At 44.1% G+C, this 22,721-nt stretch overlaps 1 protein-coding gene across 1 annotated transcript in view; it reads right to left on the bottom strand.

The window, feature by feature from the left end:
- LOC147701288 (uncharacterized) overlaps positions 1 to 22,721 on the bottom strand; it is a 510,654-nt gene that overhangs the window by 63,123 nt on the left and 424,810 nt on the right. Inside the window, exon 7 of the mRNA XM_086928611.1 lies at positions 15,046 to 15,081. Coding sequence (XP_086784737.1) covers positions 15,046 to 15,081 — 36 coding nt within the window. The remainder of the gene's footprint in view (positions 1 to 15,045; positions 15,082 to 22,721) is intronic.

Genomic DNA, 22,721 nt, shown 5'->3' with positions numbered 1-22,721 from the left:
TATCAGGAAGGGGCACACCAAGGGCGTCACTTCCTAATAGCAAGTCCGAATGGTATGAACCATTGTTTTGCTACCGCATTTGCGGTCGCAAAACACTCACAGTTTACCACCTACTTCAAGTAGGTGGTAAACCATTCGCAAATAGGAACGGGTCCCCAGGGGACCCCTTCCCCTTTGTGAATGGGTGCAAAAATATTTTTTAAGAGCAGTCACTGGTCCCAGGGACCACTGCCTGCCCTTAAAAAATTAAACTGAATAGTGTAATTCGTCTTTTTTAAATGCATCCCCTTTTCCTTTAAGGAAAACGGGCTGCATTTACAAAAATTTATGTAAAAAGCAGTCCCAGACATTGTGGTCTGCTGACACCAGCAGGTCACCATCCCTGGGAGTGATAGCCATTGCCAATGGGGTCGCAAATTGCACTTGACTCATGAATATTGATGAGGCATGCACTTTGCGACCCCATTGGGAATCGCTAACAGTGTCTTGACACTGTTGTACATTGTATTTTGCAAGCCACAAAGCAACACAATTTGCGAGTTGCAAATTGCAAGCGTCGTACATCTGGCCCCACGTTTTTTATTTTTCGTACCATGCATTTAGTAGTATGGAGTCTAGTCTGCTAATCTGGGAGGAAATTAAAACAATTCAAGAAGCTAGGTTTCACTAGCATTTTAAAATGTGTAGTTGTATTTTTAGACTAATATAATGTAGCCAAGGAACTTATTTTATGAAAATCTACTGTATTTTAGCACAAATTCCCTTGGCACCTGTAAATATCATATATATTTGTGTCTGATTTGAAGTGGTGGCCACACATTTTATTATCACATGTATCACAAGTCTCCGTTATTGACTCCATCTCCAACACTCAAATGGAAATTTGTATTTTTCAAATTGACCTAACTCCCCAGAACAGTCTAAAGGGTGCTCTTATATACGCCCTCCTGGGTCGCTTAAAGATTTCAATATAAAAATGATGGAAAAGATTGCCCCTTGTAGTGAAGACAGGGCCTTGCTTGTAGACATTGCTATTTTAGCATGAGCTTATTAGAAGTTTAAACAACATTTTGCCACTTTGCAGCTTTTGCACACAACACTACATATAACTGTTGTAAGTTAAACTGCCTGATTTTCCTTGCATGAGAACGGTCTGTTTTTCACATCCCTATACTTACACCGTGACCTTAGTCTGTACACTGCGTGCAGAAGTCTTCAAGGTCAATTTTTAACAATTGATCCAGCACACACATGAGTATTGCAGAAATCTGTTACACTAAAGAGCATTCAACACAAGTCCAAAATTATGCAATGAATTGAGTAGCAGAGTCCTTAGGTGTATTTTGGAAGATTAATTCTTTATTCATTTCTTCTATGCAGTAGCCAACGCGTTTCGTCCTCCACGGACTTCTTCAGGGCAGTTGGAGTGAGCTCATCATAGTTTTTTAAGAAGTTGATTTTAATTTCCTCCAAAATAGGTTCCAGGTTAGAAAAGATTTAATCGTTTATTTTGTCAAAAGGCGCATTCCAATAGCAATAGGTTTTCTCTAAATAGGGTCAGATAGCCCAAAAGTAACTATTTGAAATTGTGAATCAAGCCGGCTCCATCGCGTGGCGTCTTTTCACCCCTTGAAAAGACGCCATGCGATGGAGCCGGCTTGATTCACAATTTCAAATAGTTACTTTTGGGCTATCTGACCCTATTTAGAGAAAACCTATTGCTATTGGAATGCGCCTTTTGACAAAATAAACGATTAAATCTTTTCTAACCTGGAACCTATTTTGGAGGAAATTAAAATCAACTTCTTAAAAAACTATGATGAGCTCACTCCAACTGCCCTGAAGAAGTCCGTGGAGGACGAAACGCGTTGGCTACTGCATAGAAGAAATGAATAAAGAATTAATCTTCCAAAATACACCTAAGGACTCTGCTACTCAATTCATTGCATAATTTTGGACTTGTGTTGAATGCTCTTTAGTGTAACAGATTTCTGCAATACTCATGTGTGTGCTGGATCAATTGTTAAAAATTGTTTGTTAGAACAAGTTTCTTGTTTTAGGAGATTTAGGGAAAGGAATCTCCGATCCGTGTCACCACTCTAATAAGGCATTATACAGGATAGGTGCAATTGTGCTGTAAACCCCATTTCCCAAAAATTTTGTGTAGCAAGTCTTCAAGGTCACCATAACAATGTAGGCTGTGTTTTAGGTTGATCGGTCCACGCTCTAGACACAACCCGAAAACAGCTGCACCCAACTGAAATTCTAGTGCCTTTAATATTGCACTGCATGCATAATCTGTGCACTTGGAGAATAAAACATTTCCAGTGACATAAAGCTGTGATGATCCTGTGATGTGATTCACCTCTGCTGAACTTGGAGGTATGGGGTTCTCCATTTAAGCCTAAGAGACCTTCTATTAGTATAAAACCTAGTTCCTAGCAGGAGAGGGCGGTTCACAAGGTGCTATATGACCTGTTTACACTGTCATTGTAACATGATTTCTCCGTTTTTGTTTTATGGATTTGTAACAATGCTGATTGTATTATTTCTAATAGTATGCAATACAAATTTTAAACTTTTCTATGTCTCTGATTACTCACGCTCTGGACTGGTATGAGAATAAAAACAAAAGAGTGTTCTTGATTATCACCATTCCTGAGAGTACCCTAAGTCGCAAGTTCTGGGTCATCTAATCATTGGTAGCTTCGCTGTAGGACGGAGAGCTAATGAGACACTGATGCTAGTCGGATAGGGGGTCTGGGTACTGAGGTGAGTTTTTTTGGTACACCACAATTCACTGAGATCCTGGTTTCCTGTGATAGTTCTGTGCATGAGCAGAATCCCCGCAACATGACGCACCTAACGTTCGGTCTTATATTTGTGACACTTGAGTAGTGCTTATATTAGTCCACAACACCTTCACTCCTGTTTCTGGTTGACAGCAGTGACAGATTAACCTACCTATATATATAAATTATAGGTTCATTGAAGCAGGATATTTTAAAAAGATTTGTACTTTAAATTACTACCCGTTTGTGCTACAATTCATTGAAATAGTTTTTTCTGTACTGTGTCCTTATGGGTGATGTTGACATTGCTCAGCATATTCGATTACCACTCCGTAATCATTTGACCCAGTATGGGGTACCCGCTGATGGTATGGCGATACTCTTTGTAGTAAGTGCCGATGCAGCACACCCGTTTGAGCTTCTTTACTCTTGGGTTACGTTTTCTGCTGTGAATGCGTATGATGGTACGTTCCATACTTACACACACTCAACGGTGCCTGCAGCCTATGCACCGTATAGGACAAAAGACATTCGGATTTCTGCTTGGCAGCATCAGGTCTGGTTTAATGGCGCTTTCCCCCACATCGCATCTTCATTTCCGGGGGCCACTTGGATAGTCTTGGCTGGGTTCACACTGCACCAACGTTATCCAGCAGTCCCTATAGCTGAGTTACGATTACTCTGTGCCTCCATTGTTGGGATACATAGGGTTTTAGTGCAAAACGTCTCCCGCAACATCCAGGTGGGGGCACCTGGAGCCGCGGTGCAACCAGTTGGACTAGCGGGATAAAAAACAGTCCTGTCATGGTTAATTCGGTAATGGGCAAGCAGCCCCTGAATAAGGATGAGATGCCTTTTTGGCTTGCCGAGAAATTTGACCAACTGGAGGCAGTATTTCCTAACACGACTCCTGTTGAAAAACACAGAATTATGACCATTAGTTTGCAGAAAGACTTAGTGCCTGAGGTAACCTATTGTGAAACCTGGGATAAAGTATATGCAAAGTTCTTCGGCACACCGTCTATGACGGTCCTGCCCTCCGTGATCAAGAGCGTTCAGGATCAACATGGTCCTGAGGCGGCTGTAGAGTTGGGAATGAGACTTGTCAGAATGTTTGACGTAGTTTCCGATCTCATCCTTGCTAATGTCAAGGGAGATGAAGTAAATTTTCAGGTGTCTAATGCTTTGCGCAATGTCTCGAAGCCGATAAACCCCGGCTGCTGCCGAAAACTATTGCAGAGGCTTATAAGACCATTGGCCGCAATAGTTTGGGTGTTAATCTTTTTGCTAAAACAGCAGCTCAACCGCAAACTCAGATGGCTAAGTCTAATAAAGACTACTGTCCAGTTTTTACTAAACAAAATTGGAAAACTAAAAAGCAGTTGAAACAGCAAAAGAAACAAGGGTCGCGTCTTGCATCATCAATACCTATGTCTACTGAGCGCACATATGATTTGCGGGACCGTCTGAGGATTAAGTCTCCTGATAGATTTCAGGTTTCTGCTCAACGTTCTCCTCGTTCTTTACAGGTCTCAAAAACCAGGGGAATAGAACGTGGCAGAGGCCGGGTACCCCAGAAGGACGTGACCAGCACCGCCAGATGGAAGGACGACTTTCAACGTCAACGCCCCCAGTTTCAGAAAAAGAAGGTTGCTGCGTTAAACGCAAGGTATGCCACGGACAGTGAGAACATAGCTTCAGAAACTGACATGGGCGCTAACGCTGCTGTACAGAGCAGCGGAGGTTACAGTAGTGCGGCAAGCACTGCGTCCGTATCTGAAGGTGACATCAACTGAAACATTCATCACTGTAGAGACCGCTGACACTAGAGTGGCTCCCCCTGACAGACTATATGAAATAGTCCATTTCGATTGAAGGTGACATACAACATGTAATTAAAGGGATTTTTTTGGGGAAAATCTGACCTCTACATATGACATTTTGTAAGCAGAGGAAGACTGGCCCCCCACCTTTTATTTTCGCCGCTCCAAGAGGGGAGGAGGTAATCCTCCCTAGTTTCGCACACACTTTGCAAAGGAGCAGGCACAGAATTTTGCAGAAAAATGGGCACAGGTGCTTGCACCGGCTTTGTACCGTACTCAAGTCGGATGGGATAAACTTTCGCCCACACATAATATCCCATTGCTGTCTATGTCATAGCCACAACCCCAATATCCCATGCGGCATGAAGCAAAAGCTCCAGTTGCAGAAATCCTTGAACAATTGGAATATCAAGGTGTGATTGAAACGTGTGTCACCTATGAATAATCCTCTTTTACTGTAACCAAACCTGATGGGTGGTACCTCCTAGTTTTGTATTATCGGCATTTGAACTCTCATTGTCAGACGTGTGCGGTACAGAATACTCACTGTGAGTTCTCCATGAAAAATTTATATTTTTGCTGTTTGGTTAAAAATACATTTTGTGATACCCCCTTGGACTTACATTTGGCTGATGCATTCTCAATTTTTTTTATTCATGTCAATTGGATTTGTAGTTGTATTTTTTCGTCTAGTGAATTGACATTATGTTAAAGAAAGATCTACCATTAGGTTAATTGATGGAACTTTGCCACCCCACTCCTCATCACATATCATGAAGATGGACCAGACTGTTGTCAACATCACAGCTTGGCCTGTGTTGGATGGGATTGTATGGGATGCTGTAAAATTTCAAATTCATGGCCCTAGAGAGGTTATTAATGTCCCCAATGTACTTTGTCTTTCAATGGGGGATGTTGTGAAACAAAACATACGATCTGATGATTGGGATGTCCAAGCCGTAGAGGCTCTTTTTTCTGATTTGCAATATTATGCTGCTTTTGATGCTGAAGATCTGTACTTATACTCGTCTAAATATGCAGACTTATTCTGCTATCAACACTATGGCAATCATTTCCTGCATAAATCTAACACATTTAGAAATGTGGTTAATTATACACAATGGGAACATTGCCCAGCCCCCATTGAAGGCAGCTTGAAAACTCTTTTGAAGAAGTTTACATATTCTACTGATATTAATCAATCCAATCCTGACGCCTTTTATTTTAAGATGAGTGCAAAGTCCTCTTCCAAAGTTAGATTCACCCACACCACATTATTTTATTCAAAGTCCTTTATCGATCAATTAGCAATAGGAGGCAATGGGCTGTGAAAAGATACTATTGATCTTAAATCTATTTGGGGTTCTATAAGCTGGTAAGTGCAAGGCAATGAAGCTTTGCACCGTGCATGTCTAATCCTTAACCACATGTTGTTTTTGAACTCTACAATTTCACAAACCACTTGCTTTGGATTGGCTATATCTAAAAAATTAAATGCCCCTTCCATTCCTGGGGCCTCATTTATGAAAAGTGACGCATCGCTGCATGAAAACAGCGATGTGTCACTTTTCACTGTGCACTCCTTGCGACACCAATGATGCGTCATATTTAATGTATGACGCATCATGTCGCAAGGACTTACAGATACGTCAGTATTTCTGATGTATCTGTAAGCGCAAAAGTGACGCATTGCTGGAATGTGTCACAAAAGTGACGCAACTCCAGCAATGCGTCCTTTCACATGGGGAAATCCCCATGTGAAAGGGCTTGCGTCAGTCTTACGCCTGCTGTGAGGCAGGCGCAGTTTTGACGCAACAGCATCCTAAAAGAGACACAGTGAAATCTCATAGATTTCACTGCGTCACTATTACGAGGCTTTTTGCGGGGGAACACCCCCTCCGCCTACATTACACCAGATGCAGGTATAATGTGGCGCAGGGATTTAGAAAGTGACGCATCTACCTAGATGCGTCACTTTTTAAATATGGCGCGACAAGGCGCATATTTTACGCCGCTGGTGCGTCACAAAAAGTAATGCACCGGTGGCGCAAAACTGACGCAAGGCCTCATAAATAAGGGCCCTGATTTGGTGGAATACCCTTTATGGTATTATCACACCGATAGGTCCCCAGATGAGTTGCGGTCCCTAATAAAAAATTCCTCCTTTAATATTTTCAGCTAGGCTCCTCAAGGTTGGTTGTTATGGCAGAAAAGTTCAGATTAATGACAACATCATTTTCTGGGTCTGGCCCCAGGCTATACACAGGTTAGGGTGGACCCCTGTTATGAAAACGCCCATTCTGTTCTGTTACTTAATTCAGTAGGCAAATTGTGTCAGTGCTGGCTTAAACATTCCACTTTAGCATCAGTTAAACTTAATTTGTCCAAACTGACTGACGATGTTGATTTGAAACTTTGTTAAAGGCCCTGTAGGAGGCAGGTCCAAAAGATGAATATATGCTATTTACAACAGAGTTTGGAAACAGTCCCAAATTGAAGCTGCTTCTAGATTCATAAAAAGTGCTTGCTGTCGTTGACAATAGCATTAATACTCTTTCTTCCAGAATTTACACCTTAGATAATATTGTGTTATCTGTTATGGATATTGTACAGGATGAAGTGTCATTGTCAAAATCAATTACGCTCTATTATGCAATTTACGTGGACTTTACAAACTTTACAGTCTGGGAAAGTGCCTTGGGACTAAGCATGGGCGTAAAATCCATTCCGTTCGTGGAATTTGTGGATTTTCTGCAATTTCGCGGTCAACGAATCTCGTGAAATTGCAGAAAAATCAGCGAAATCGCGTGCGGGATGGATTTTTAAAAACTGAAGTACATGATTCACTTACAGGGTTACAGCAGGTGCCCAAGTTGAAGCTAATTTCTTTGTAACCATTTACAAAATGGTTACAAAGAAATTAACTTCAACTTGGGCACCTGCTGTAACCCTGTAAGTGCTTCCTGAGTGGCGCCTCCAGAGTTGTTGCCTACTTGCAACTATTCTCTGACCCTGCTCTGACCCTCGAAGCAGGATCAGAGAATAGTTACAAGTATGGCACAATGCTCTAGGCTGTCACAAAAATTAAACCACAACAGGAAGCACTTAAGGTTCTCCGGAAGGTCCTAGATCTTCTCCCCCCCGTAGCCAGAAAAAACTATTGTCCATGCTATGGTGACCCCTCACCTCGATTATGGAAATGCCATGTTGATAGGACAAAATCAAAAAGCCCTTCATCAACTGCAGTGCGTGCAGAATGCCGCCGCTCGCCTAGTGCTTGGGCTCCCGCGCAGAGCCTCGGGGAAGTCAGCCCTGGCGAAACTCCATTGGCTTCCTATTAGGGAGCGAATACAATTTAAAGTCCTCAGCTATGCACATCACATTGCTCAAGACAAAGGCCCGGACTATCTAAAAGATCTCCTTATCATTCATCGTCCAATCCGGAACCTAAGATCTTCTGGCGTGATGTTGTTTAAAACTCCCCGCATCCTTAGGGCCAGAATGGGCGGACGCTCATTTAGGTATTTGGCCTCTAAACATTGGAACTCACTCCCTCTGCATCTTAGGATGGAACCGTCCGAAATTAGAATCCAGAGGAAACTAAAAACACACTTGTTTCCCACTCTGTAAGTCCTGCGGCCTGGCTTCATCGGCCCCTTGGGTAATATATCAGCAGTTAGCACGGGGACACACTGTTCTTTGTGTAGCCAGGCGCTTTACAAATGAGTTATTATTATTATTATTATTACTTACAGATAAGGAAGCAGGTACTGGACTTGAAGCTCAAATTCAGTAACACATTAACCAGCCCCCCGTTGAGGCTGGGCAGGTGTGCTTTCTCCCCATAATCTACAGTGGTGAACCAGAGGGTGCTGTGATGAACCAGAAGGTGCAGTTGTGAACCAGAGGGTGCTGTGATGAACAAGAAGGTGGCAGTGGTGAACCAGAGGGTGGCAGTGGTGAACCAGAGGGTGCTGTGATGAACCAGAGGGTGGCAGTGATGAACCAGCGGGTGGCAGTGATGAACCAGAGGGTGGCAGTGGTGAACCAGAGGGTGGCAGTGGTGAACCAGAGGGTGGTAGTGGTGAACCAGAGGGTGGCAGTGGTGAACCAAAGGGTGCTGTGATGAACCAGAGGGTGGCAGCGATGAACCAGAGGGTGACAGTAATGAACCAGAGGGTGGCAGTGGTGAATCAGAGGGTGGCAGTGGTGAACCAGAGGGTGGCAGTGTTGAACCAGAGGGTGGCAGTGATGAACCAGATGGTGGCAGAGGTGAACCAGAGGGTGGCAGTGGTGAACCAGAGGGTGCTGTGATGAACCAGAGGTTGGCAGTGGTGAATCAGAGGGTGGCAGTGATGAACCAGAGGGTGGCAGTGATGAACCAGAGGGTGCTGTGATTAACCAGAGGTTGGCAGTGGTGAATCAGAGGGTGGCAGTGATGAACCAGAGGGTGGCAGTGATGAACCAGAGGGTGGCAGTGATGAACCAGAGGGTGACCGTGATGAACCAGAGGGTGGCAGTGGTGAACCAGAGGGTGGCAGTGATAAACCAGAGGGTGGCAGTGGTGAACCAGAGGGTGGCAGTGATGAACCAGAGGGTGGCTGTGATGAACCAGAGGGTGACAGTGGTGAACCAGAGGGTAGCAGTGATGAACCATAGGTTGGCAGTGGTGAACTAGAGGGTGGCGCTGCTAAACTGCCTGGGAGCCCTGTGGGTGTGAGCCCCCGCACTGCTGAGCTGCCAGGGGTTGTGAGCCCATGCGCTACTGAACTGCCCCGGGCCCAGTAGATGTGAGCCCTGTGCTGCTGAACTGCCCTGGAGCCCTCTCAGTGTGAAAATCATTTGTGCTCAATTGCCTGGGAGCCCTCTAGGTGTGAGCACACATTGTGCTAAGTGCCCCCCTTCCCCCAGTACATATATACTCATACCGCACAGCAACATTATGCTCTTGCACCATGAAGTCTGGTGCCTGGATGCTCCTGGTCCATGTAGGTGGTACCGCCGTCTGGTGCAGTCAAAATGGAAAGTCATAACTTGCTACACTGCACCAATAAACACTTGTCCCCCGTGGCACCGGTATGCGCATGTACCAGGTGTGGAGCACCCGCATGTCACTGCACCCTACTGCCCAGCGCCAGCATATGCCTTTACGGGGCAGTTTAGTATGTGATGGGACATTGTCCAGCAGCAGCTGCTGCATGCGCCTGAACCCACTGAGCAGGATCAGAATGGCTTTGTACCAACACGCGCAGCAGAGCTATCTTGGACATCTGAAGGATTCTGGGGTCCTGTGCCAAACGTATTTTTGCATCCATGAGTTTCCTGAGCACCATCCCTGTGCAGCTCCTGTGACCAGGAGGCTGCTTTCTCCTCATCTGCTGCTGTGCTTGGTCTCTGACCCTTTATAAACAAGATGCATGTGAACTCGCATAGAAGCCCCGCCTGTTTGGCCCCGTCCACCACACACTAGCGGTATGAAACGTCTTCCCGCCCGTCCCCACTATAATGGTCTGCTCACTCAAGGGACCTTGGCGCCTTTTGGCATGCTGGCAAATTTACAGGCACACTTGGTCACATATTTGTGCAAATGGCACAAAAATCCACAAGTTGGAGGGAAAATTCGCGAACTCGCTGATTTTTTTGCCATTTCGCACGAATTAGTGGACCGCGAATTCGCAAATTTCGCCCATACTTACTTAGGACTACATGAATACCTCATCACTGTTTTTACTGTTTAATCTGACTGAAAAACAACAGTTTATGTCCATGAAGGATGTAACATATCAATTTTGCATATTGAAAAATGTTAACATTTACCATTTTCTGTTGCCAAATCCAATTCAGCTGTGTGGTTCATTCATGGTTTAAATTTAGTTATATTTAGTTAATGTATGAAACGCTATGCAATAGGTAGATACAAACCGTTGGGAAGCGCCTATCTCCATGAAGTTTGGTCTCTGCCATTCACATATAAGTGCCTGAGAGAGGGTAAAGAAGTTTATTTGAAAGGCGAGGAGCGCACTTCTACACCTGATCACTTACTGGTTTGCAAGAACATACAATTGCACGGCTCATGTAACACGCAAGCCCCGGATTTAGCTTGCATTTTAACGGGTAATCCAGTGCCAGCTATAAAACCAACTTTCACGCTGCTATCTAACGGTAGCCGTTTACTTTTAAATAATGATGATTGCTGCAGTATGCTGGCAGGGATTCCGTACATTGTAAATTTCTCCCAACGTGTGGGTTGCTGTAAAAATCAACAAGATGAGCAGAATAAGGGCTCTATTGTCCCACAAAAAAGTCGCCCTTACTTCTTCCCGTGAAGTATTTGTCCTTCATGTGGCAAACACCCGCACCGAGGTGCATGCACTTTTAAATACTGATCTCCCACTACATTTCAGAGCTTTGATTCACACTATATTCAATGCTTTGTCAACAACAGGCTTGGCGCATTGTTTTAAAATTGTGAACTCCGGCCTTGTGACCTCATTCCAAGCTATATTTGGTGTGATACCAGCATTTTTTCATTCTATTTTTTCCAGCATCTTCGGCGGTTTACCATTATTTCTCCCCACTGAAAACAACAAGAAAGGTAGGGAAATTAAGGAGCTCTCTCTGTCCCCCAAGGTAAGTATAATCATAACAAGGAAAGAGTGTACCTTTTTGAAAGTGGAGCACAACAGTAGAATCCAACTAGATTCTTAATAAAACCCTCATTTACCAACCTAGTTGGTGACATGCTTCATCATCGGCCCCACCAGAAGAGGCCGAATGCCACCCTGGTGTGCTTCAATGCCAGAATTACTGTGGAGCTGGTAGTTTGTGTACAGTGAAGAGTAAAAGTGATTTTTACAAATGTCTTGATTGTGTCCAAAAGTTTTTTGTGTCCTTACATTTTATTAGGAGCCACTCAGACATGGATTAAAATCAAAGTGTAGGACATTAAAGCTGAATAAATTGTTCAGCAAAGTCCACTAGAATGTGGTCATTCTAGTGGACTTTGCTGTACAATTTATGTTTTTATCCATGTCTGATTTGCTCCTAAAAAAATTGATTTTTTGGTGAGTCAGGGCTTTATTAAGAACCTAGTTGGATTCTACTGTTGTGCTCCGCTTTCAAAAAAGGCACACTCTTTCGTTGTTATGATTATACCGTTAATTCTCGCCTTGGCTGTCGGAGTGCTGCTGTAGATTTGCTTGATCAAAAATGGCTGTACAATCTGTGTCACAAGACAGTCTGCCCGGGCTATTCCAGCTGTGCAACAGAATGCTTGAATATTATGGAACGCTACCTATGGCTACTTTGAGTGTAGCATATGGATTATCCTTCTGGTTCTCTTACTTTACTTGCATGCAACTTGTTTTTCATTGCCTGGATTGCTGTTTTGAATGGGCTCTGGATTTATGTCTCTGCAATATGGTGTCAACGGCTCCAGATTATTATCAACTAATGAGTCCCTTAGTGTCTCATGAGTTGGACTGTTCTGGTCTCGGAATAATGGCCTGCGCAGCCGCGTATAGAGTTCTAAGGAATTGGAACATATGTGCGGCTGCACATGACTTCTTGGCACGAAATTACCTCGAAGAACACGCAAGTTGTCCTCTGATGGTGCTAGAGGCTTCAACTAATGAAGTACATTTATTTAATTGGATTGCTGAATCGTTTGCTGATGATAACAATGACCTCCTTTTGTAGGCTGTTGCAACATACTGTGCCTATGCGCTGATGGATTAAATTGGCATTTGTCCATATTCAACGTGTACTGTACTCGATAAATCTTTTAACTTTTTTTTCTCCATCTCCATGATGGGCAGTATACCGCCACCTCTTGGTTTTTCATATTTTTCCTTACTGCTTCAAACTTATCGCTTCCAATTATCCAGTTTGGAAAATGTTGAACTTGGTTCTGTCTCGCTTGAACTTGAACTCTGCGTTCCTAAATTGCTTCCCTTCTTTTATGTGGTCCAATCAGGGGAGGGTGTAGTGAAGACAGGGCCTTGCTTGCACACATTGCTATGTTAGCATAAGCTTATAAGAGGTTTAAACGCCATTTTACCACGTTGCAGCTTTTGCACACAACACTACATATATCTGTTGTTGTAAGTTACACTGCTTGATTTTCCTCGCATGAGAACGATCTGTTTTTCACATCCCTAGATTTACACCGCAACCTTAGTCTGTACACTGTGTGCAGAAGTCTTCAAGGTCACCATAACAATGTAGGCTGTTATTCAAGTTGATCGGCCCACGCTCTAGACACAACATGCACAAAGCTGCACCCAACTGAAATTCTAGTGCCTTTCAATATTGCACTGCATGCATGATTTGGGCACTGGGAGAAATAAACCTTTCCAGTGACAGTGAACTGTGCTGATCCTTTGATGTGATTAACCTCTGCTGTTCTTGGAGGTATGGGGTTCCCCATTTAAGCCTAAAAGACCTTCTATTATTATTAAACGTAGTTCCTAGCAGGGGAGGGTAGTTCACAAGGCGCTATAGGACCTGTTTCCACTATCCTTGTTACATGATTTCTCCCTTTGTGTTTTATGGAATTGTAACAATGCTGATTGTATTATTTCTAATCATATGCCTGCTTATGCTAGCCAAAATACTGCATTTTAGAGCACGTCGTTAAAAATAAACATTTTAAACTTTTCAGCGTCTCTGATTATTCATGTTGTGGATAGGTATGAGAATAAAAACAAAAGTGTTCTTGATTCCCACCATTCCTGAGAGTACCCTAAGTCGCATGTTCTGGGTTGTCTAATCTTTGGTAGCTTTGGTGTAGGATGTAGAGCTAATGAGACACTGATGCTAGTCGGATAAGGGTTCTGGGTACCAAGATGAGTTTTTTGGTACACCACAATTCACTGAGGTCCTGGTTTCCTTTGCATAGTTCTGTGCATGAGCAGAATCCCTGCAACACCCTCTTATGATTACCTCTCAACACTTTCTGTTACTGGGGGATTTTATTATCTATGGCTAAGACAATGAAAATAGAGATACAGCTAGTTTTCTTGCCGACATGGAGGCATTGGGCCTTTTATAGATCAATACGGGCCCAACCCATTCAGCAGGTCACACTTGGACATCTTGCTCACTAAGTCACCCACATATATTTGGTGCCCCCCCTCCTCCCTGTGACTTGGTATGACCATTCTGTGAATCCCTTTCAGATGAAGTGCTGTTTTAGTACTCAAGCCCCTGCATACTACCAGCACAATCATAAAAGACAATGGCATAGATTAACTCTTGACGGCTTTGACAAAAACTTTGAGGCCCCTACATTTGATGAGCATATGGACATTGAGAAAAAGCTTAGGGTCTTTAATGAGGCCTTAACCACAGTGATAGATACTCTTGCACCCATGAAATTACAACAAATTAATAGTCATAAACAATGTGCAGCTTGGTACACCCAGTACTTACGTAATGAATAATCCAAATGCAAAAACCGGGAGAAACTCTGGCACAAAACAGAAACCTAATTTTAAAAAAGCTCTTACCTCGTACCATAAAAATTTATGGAAGGCACAGAAATCCCATATAATTTTTAAAGCTCAACCAAGCAGACAATTCAACTAAGGAACTTTACAAAATTCTAAATACTTTCACTAATCCAACTGCTTATAATGTACATATTCCCCCTTTCCAGACACTTTGTGATAACATAGCAACCTATTTTGATGAAAAAATATTCCTAATATATGAGAAATCCCCCCAGGTCTCTAAATAATTGGATTCCCGAAATTTGCTGCCTTCTACCTCGGGGTTGTCTGCAACTGGCCTTCAACATTTTAATGCAATGCAGACATCCCAGGCAGAAGCCATTCTGAGAAGGACTAAATCAGGTCTCCTCTTGATGGTATGCCAGCATATGTGTTCGCCCTACTTGCCCATGTCCAGGCGCCTATAATTTGTGACATTCTCCACACTTCTTTGAGTGAGGGGGTACTCCCACTTGAGTGGAAGGCCGCTCAGGTGCTACCTATTAAGAAAAAAGCCCAAATACCCGCTGAGTTGATTGCTAAATATCGCCCTATCTCCCTTTTGCCGCTTATGAGCAAAATGGTGGAAGGGTACATCAACACCCAGCTGATGGGTTACCTTAAATCTAAAGGTACCCATGACCCCTCTCAATCTGGATTCAGACCCACCACTCTACAGAAACCACTCAATTCATAAATGTGATTGAATTAAATGCTTATATCAATTTTGATATATGTGTGTCTGTGTGTGGGTGTATGTGTGTGAGACGGACAGTCCTTTAACCTGATGACCAACGTCTTTATATGGCTGTAACAAAAAACTATTCAACAGAAACCTCCATTGCCTGTTTTTAAAGAATAATACATACTTAAAATGTGTACCCATAAATGTTTTCAGACTTGAGCATGGACTTATTATATTCAAATGCAGTAACCTACCTGGAAGAACAGTGGTAGATGTGAGACAAGGACCTCCTGTAAACAAGAAAGCATATGTTATTTTGCAACAAAAAATGCACTATTTGTATATAGCATTATCTGCAGATGCTACCTTGTTATCCAACTTGTACTCAATCTATCAACGTCATAATTATCAATTATTTTTATCTTTACTCTCTTGTATGCTTTTTGGGGAATGGGTCCACTGGATAACTGTTATGAACCCTATGTGCACATGCACTTATTTTAAAAGGTAGTAGATTTTGTTGTTTTGAAATTGGTCATAGAGACGCTGTGGAGTCACCTGTTAACCTCACGGATAAAGTAAAATAAAATATCAACATCATAGTATTGAATTGTGTGAAGAAGATAACCACTACAATAGGTAAATACAATTATATATGTATGCATCAATGAATGTACATAAGTTGTGCGTTTATGTTCAATGTGCTTCACCCAGCCTTGTCACTGCTTTAGGGCGCATGTAGATAATAGATAGAAATAGTTAGGAGAGTTGTACTTTAAGGAACTTGCTCACATGTCAAAGACAAGTGATTCACCGGTGGAATATACAAAAAAGTGAAGGACGGAATTCATTGAATTAATCTCAGTCACTGGTAATTACAATGGGCCACATCCTAGTTTATCACTACGGAACATGGGTCCCATGATCTCTGTGCCACTAGAACCAAGCTGCACCTGACTGATGAGCCCCAAACAAGGCAAAACTGGTTATGAATGGCTTATGTTCCGATTCAGGGAGGACCTGGCCTGCCATTTCAGGCTGGACTTATCCTACTAGAGAAGGGTGAAAACTGATTTGCATTTGGCTGGGTCCAAACTGAGGTGTTATGGTGTGCAAAATAGCAATGGATTAAGATGCGGCCCTGAGTAATTATGAGTGGCTGAAATGTATTCATACATTCCATCCATCACTTTTTGTATACCTCGCCTGATTAAAGTAACTTTTGTCCATGGAATATCACCATGTGTAAGTCACATAAAATCATGATGTAGCTTTCAGCCAGGCAATAAATAAATATTAACTATCACAGAACCATGGAATATCACCCAAATAAGCCACAAGCACCATAATATGCGAAGGCACATGTTACTATGTATATAATAGTACCCAACAGAAAGCATAAGGATTACATTTTATTAAAAACATGTAGGAGCTATAACATGCATGCGTGCCATCATATGAACAATGGTTGGCCAAGAATTGTGGTATACAAATGTACAGCGCTCCACTTTCCTCTATTTGTTTCAATGTATACCATGTTTATGGTGTCCTCCATACCTGTACCCAATGTCCTGGCATATGTCTAAAATTGTGAAACACACTGCCTTCTGTTCTTTTGTACATCATCTCTTATGGAAGACCTCCGACCCTCGGTCTAGGTCCACTCTCTCCCAGCAGCTCTGCTGTACCATCTCTTGCCTCCAGACCCCGACCTCCTCCTTGGGAGGTTCAAGGCATCTGCCCACTCCTGTGCCTGCTGCCCGCTCTAACAGGGACCAGACTGCCTGCAACCACCATCCCTTTTGTGCCACTGTTATTGTGCCTATCTGTGTCTTGCTCTAATTCCACCACTGTTTTTATTTTCTTGTGCCTGCCTGTTCCTTTGGCCTTTTCGCCGTTGCTGCCCCTGCGGCCCCACCCCTCGTAATTCTCATTGAGAATTCCCCTTCGGAATTACGCCCCAGAATTTCCCCGCTTCCACCTCCCAGCCTCTCCTCCCTCCCACCGCCCCTAATTAACCGCATGCGAGCTAGCGGTTTTCCCGCTGAGCGCTGCGATTTCAAAAATCCTGCGTTACGTGACAAAGTCAACTCGTCACACGCACAGCGCAGGTAACGCCCATGACGAGCTGACCTTGTCACACGCATCGAAGGGGTTAAAGGGGGCAGCTGTGCGGTCACGCAGGGGACGCATGCAGAGGGTATGCCGAAGGCTCACTAAAGGCAAGCTAGACTGCGCCCCTCCGTGACCCAACCGCAGCCAGCACCAGGAACCCTGGACCTCCGACTACCCATCGCTACATTTTGTAAGGAAACAAGTGAACCCCAATAAAGTCAACCAGGGACCTTGGGCATTTAAGCTGTTATAAAGAACAGTGGTCCCTAGAGAAACAAAAATAGGAACAGGGGAAAAAATATAGACCCAGTCAGTACTGTATTTTTTAAACTAGTCCAGGCGGACAGAGGTCCAATATTTAATATTTTTAAATCCAGTAAAATCAGTACAGACACAAATTTTAAAGTGAGACACAAGCCTGCATCCTACTAAAATGAAAAAGACAAACAGTGGAGAACACAAGAAGGCTCAGGCAAAGCTGTAGGCTTGTTACACACAAAATTTCCACTGTGACAAACAAATCGCATGGGAACACTTTTACACATTTAAATAGCAATTCAGAGCAGTGCATAGGGTGTTTAGAGCGTCAACGGCGTTTTGATCCATATGAAAATTAAAGGATCATCATCAGGACATTTAAGATAAGCATGCCTGTGTACAATTGCTTTTAATAACTTTAATACAATGGAAAGAAAGAAGGGTGGAGGAAATACAATAAATGAAAAGAGAACACCAAAACAGATACACACAATAAAAACAACAGCGGGCTAGTCAGTTATATGTTTTAAGGTTTACCAATGCACCATGCATATTTACAACCAAGTAGGATCCTTAATGAGCAAGAATGGAAGAGTCCGTGCTATTAAGAAGAATATGTATTTTTTGTTAAAATGTGTTTTTATTATTTTTTTCGACATTCTGAAAGTATACAACATGACAATATTTCAGTACACCGTAGACAGTATTATTAACATGCTTTTGTAATACGACAATAGTATTTCACTTGCAGCAACATTCCAATAATGCATATTTAGGTTAAATAGTAATACATTATCAATTCGGTGATACTTCTTCCTGGTTTAACTTAGGCAACCTGAGGGGTTGAAAATCCAACTGTGCAAAACACAACATTATTATAAACCAAAGGGGACCTCATATTGACTCATGTGCGATATAATAACCCTACTGGTTGTCTAGTATCTGCTGGTACTCACTGCACGCCAGTATCCTGCACTTAGGAATATTTTAATTATAATGTTCCCTTCATGTGTTATATGAATCAGCTTGGATAGCAGTTAGTGATGGGCTGTGCACTTGTTCCATCACTTACGTGTCGGAGCTGGTTAGTAGTGAAGACGTGATCTGGTTATGCTACTCAGGTCTGGGACATATCTCTGTCAGTGGAACAAGTGTGGTCGATGGACTGGTTCTGCCATATGGTGCGAAAATCCACCAGGATAGAGTCTCAGCATCCCGCAAGTGGCTGTTTACTGATCCCTATCACATCTTCCCTACACAATGCTATACTTTCTGCCTGTGCCCAGCAGAGCAGCAACTGAAACCAAGCCCTCTCCGCAGGAGGGTCAGGCGACTTCCATTGCCTCATGATCAGCCGCTTGGCCACTATCAGGCCTAGATCTATATAACGTGATGTCACTTTATGTTTCTTAGTTCTTCGATACAAACCTAGTACACACATATCCTAGGTCCAACTCAAGGTGCGTTCTGTGCACTGCGCTAGAGTCGTGGTGATTTTTCTCCAATATTGCTGTTTGCCCATGCAGGAGCAGAGCATGTGAAGTAAGTCAGCACCGATTTCGATGCACAGCAGGCAACCAGTATCTGTACGGTTAAAATATTTATTTATTTTGGCTAGCATTAGATAGGCTCTGTGTATGATATAGTACTGGATGAGCCACAATCTTGCATTGCGGGGGTTCCGGGTAGGACCCTCAAGGATGGCCGACCATTCCCGCTCGGTGCAGGGGTGTTGCAGATCTGCCTCCCAATGAGCACGTAATGTGCTCAATTGCGGCGTTGTGTGCATTTGCAGTGCTCCCACAAACCATTTGACTAGGTGTCGACCTGTACCCAATTCGTGTAGGTACTGTACCACTAGGTGCATGGATGGTTCTTGCGCTAGATTGCCATGCGAGCTGCAGTGTGCGTATCGCCACCGCATGTAGTAAAAACTGACCCTATGGTAAACCTGAGTCTTCTGCCAGTACCTCAAAGGGTAGTAGTTGACCCTCTTTAAACAAATAACCAACTGTCAGTACCCCAGTCTCCTCCCATTGCATCAGTTCCCCATTTGTGACAGCATGGTGTCTCCTGGGTGTGCCCATGATAGGAAGGGACGGTGCATCGGAAAGCACGCTTTGCGTGAGTCGCAGGCCACACTGATAACAATAATGGGCCACATCCAGCATCAACTGAGCTGGTGGTTTACCTTTCCTGCTGGGGTGAAATAACTTCACCACATGTGAATGGGGAGGAGTTGGTGCCTGGGTTGCCAAGTCCTCTGGTTGACGTGCACTCAACCAGCGTGCTACCCATTGGAGTTGAGTAGCAAAGTAGTACTGCTCTATATGTGGCAATGAAAGGCCACCACAGGCTGTTGAGGGGTACATTTTAGACATGGCCAATCTACTACGTAACGTGCCCCAAATAAACTTCCTCAGATCCTTTTCAAGAGCCTTGAACAGTGGCGGTCTAATACAAGTAGGCAGATTTACAAAGTAGTACAACAGTCACGGGAGCACGACCATTTTTATCAGTGAAATTCTGCCCATGACTGTTAATGGAGGTGTGCTCCAAAAGGTCATTTGCGCTCTCGCCGCTGTGATGGCTCGCACTAGGTTGCCTTCATGTAGATCCGTCGGGTCCTTGGAGATATGTAGTCCCAAGTATCGAAAGAGCGACAGTTGCCACTCTACCAGTCTGTCATCTATGATTAGCTGCGGGTTCGGGATTGTGCCAATGAAGAGGAATAGGCAGAACTTGTCCCAGTTTACAGCAGCAAATTCTAACAACCAGGACCACACAGGACAGTCGTACATCCTTCAGGTATTTTAGCATAAAAAGACATGCCATGTAGGCAGTCTCCTAGTGGAATCCCCCATTCTTCATGCGACACTCGCAGCGACTCTGCCAGGGGCTCGATGGCCAGCACAAAGAGCAGCGATGACAGTGGGCAGCCCTGGCGTATGCCCCGCTCAATGGAAAAAGTACGGACCCATTTTTACCCTGGCAGTCGGCTGGGTATAAAGTAACCGAACAAAACAAAGGAACTCATCTCCTAAATCATATTTGCATAGCGCGGCAAATAAAAAGTCCCACTCCAGAGTATCAAACGCCTTTTCCAAGTCTTGTACTAGGAATCCAGTGGACTCCCAAACAACCCTGGAGTAGTGTTCCACCCTAAAGAAGCAGCGCAGGTTCAATTGTGTGCTGCACGCAGGTTCAACGACGTGCTGCACGCAGGTACAAAGCCATTCTGGTCTAAATTGACTGGTGATAGGACTAGTGGGCCCAGTCTGCATGCTAGCATTTTTGCAAGCACTTCATTATCCGTATTTAGAAGGGCCAACGGGCGGTAGAAGCCAATCAGTTCTGCGTTTCTGTTCGGTTTCAGCAACGATATCAGGAGTGATTCCGGCAAAGTGATGGGTAGGTGTACCCCTTCTTGTGCCTCATGGAAGATACTGAGAAGCTGCGGAGCCAAATCCTGTTGATAAGCTTTATAATATTCAGTTGGGAAACCGTCGGGCCCTGTGGATTTACCTGTGGCCAAGGAGCATATAGCCGCTTTAACTTCGAGTAGAGTCAAGGGCTCATTCAGCTCATCAAGTTGTTTGGCAGTAATTCGGGGTAAGGGCAGTGAGGCAAGAAAGGAGCTCGCGTCTGTCAGCCTTACGTCATGTATCAGTGTATGTTAGTGTGTGTGCCCGTGAACTCCACATGTGTGCCATGCTGTTTAGTGAGGAGGTGGCCGTTTGGTGACTGAAAACACAGTATGGGCATTGGCTTGTGTTCCTGTTTGATCATCCGCGCGAGCAGTCTGCCCACTCTGGAGGCTGCTGCTTGTGTATGCAGTGCATGGGATGAATAATTCAAATAATGTAGTCTTTCCAAAATTTCTGCATGTTTCTGTTTTTGCACTTCTATTGCGCATATCATGTCTGCTCCTCACGCCAGTTTGCACTCCAGCCTCGTCAATTTTCTTTCTATGTGTACTATTTCACTGTCCAATTGCCAAAGGATGCACCAGCTCATCCCCAGGCACAGTCCATGAATCGTGGCCTTACCCGCGTCCCACACCATGCTTGCGTCCGTCATTGAACCTATATTTTCTGCAAAATATGTGCTGATCCCCGTGCCAGCTGACTCCCTAAATGGGGGGTCCTCCAGTGCCAGAGGTTGCAACCTCCATACATGTGCAGTGTGTCCTATTTCCTCCCCCTGTATACTTAGTATGTGGGGGTTATGATCTGAGTGAGTTTTGCCCAGGTAGTCCATACTCATGCATTGGGTCAATAACTGACTGCTTGCAACAAAGCGATCACTACGGACATGTAGGTCATGGGGATGGGAATAGTGGGAATACATACCAGTCAACGAGTTGAGTGACCTTCAAACATCTAACAGACCCAAGCTATGCAGTCACTCTCCCAACCCTCGTGATTTAGATGTTGCAGCTGTCTTCATGAGTGGCGGGAATGATCTATCCAACGTGGTGTCAAGCACTGCATTAAAGTCGCCTCCTAGCAACCAGGGAACATCACACAAGCTTGAAAGCTGTCAGACTCGCTCTGATTAATGTTTGGGGCATAAAGTGAACCCAGTACCAATGTCTTCACATTTAGCCACCCTTTAGAGAGGACATATCTGCCAAGTGGATCAATAACTGATGCCTCCGGTGTGAATTGTGTCCCCGGCCTGACCCAAATCAGGGCACCCCTGGCGAAAGAAGAGTAACCTGTTGCCAATATCTGCCCCCTGCAGCATTGCTGTACACACTAGTTCAGACTTGTCTATATGGGTCTCTTATAACAATGCCATATGGACTTTATGCCATTTGAGGTAAGCATAAACTTTGTATCTACGGGACGGCGTGTGCAGCCCTCTGACATTCCAAGCTAATATATTAGTGTGTGACATATATAACAGACATAGGACAGAGCTGGTTGCATGCAACATAGTACTGTTGACTGTAGATGGTAAATTAGTGTGTCCATGGTCAATGAATGGTGCGTCTGCATTGCTCAGGAGCATATGTGTACTTCGTATCGAGGAGTCATGAGAAAAGGAAGCCACACACGGCTGAACTTGGGGAGGGCCAAGAACCATAGCATGTCGCAACTAACGGCAACGTGCGGCGAGTTAAACATATCAAGGGTGGGGATTTGGCATCAGTGTGGGATGTGCGGTGTATGCACTAGTGATGTAGACTCATATTGCAATGGCGTAATCACGCGCTTTAGTGCAATACCTACTAGAGGGTAGCTAAAGGCCAATTAGCGTCTCGCATTGACATGTGGATGCATGACAGCTGGCATGTGAGGAAGGATGTCCCCTATCATGTGTACATGACTCCCCCCATACCAGCACAGGTTAACTCAAGTACATACGTAAAGGGTGTTAAGAGTCCAGGAAGTCCATCACAGGACGTCATCAGCAGTCTGCAGGGTCACTTCAGGAAGTGGCTGTGAATCCTCACCCATCGGCCACATTGCCAAGGAGCTGTGCGCGCTGGAAGAACGTTTTGAAGGAGCATCTATGTCTTTGCTGGAGCACTGCTCTCTCATACACGCCA

Source organism: Lissotriton vulgaris, chromosome 7, assembly GCF_964263255.1.
Source record: "Lissotriton vulgaris chromosome 7, aLisVul1.2, whole genome shotgun sequence".
Classification (NCBI taxonomy): domain Eukaryota; kingdom Metazoa; phylum Chordata; class Amphibia; order Caudata; family Salamandridae; genus Lissotriton; species Lissotriton vulgaris.
The sequence above is the reverse complement of the archived record's forward strand: the minus strand, read 5'-3'. Positions and strand labels throughout refer to the sequence as shown.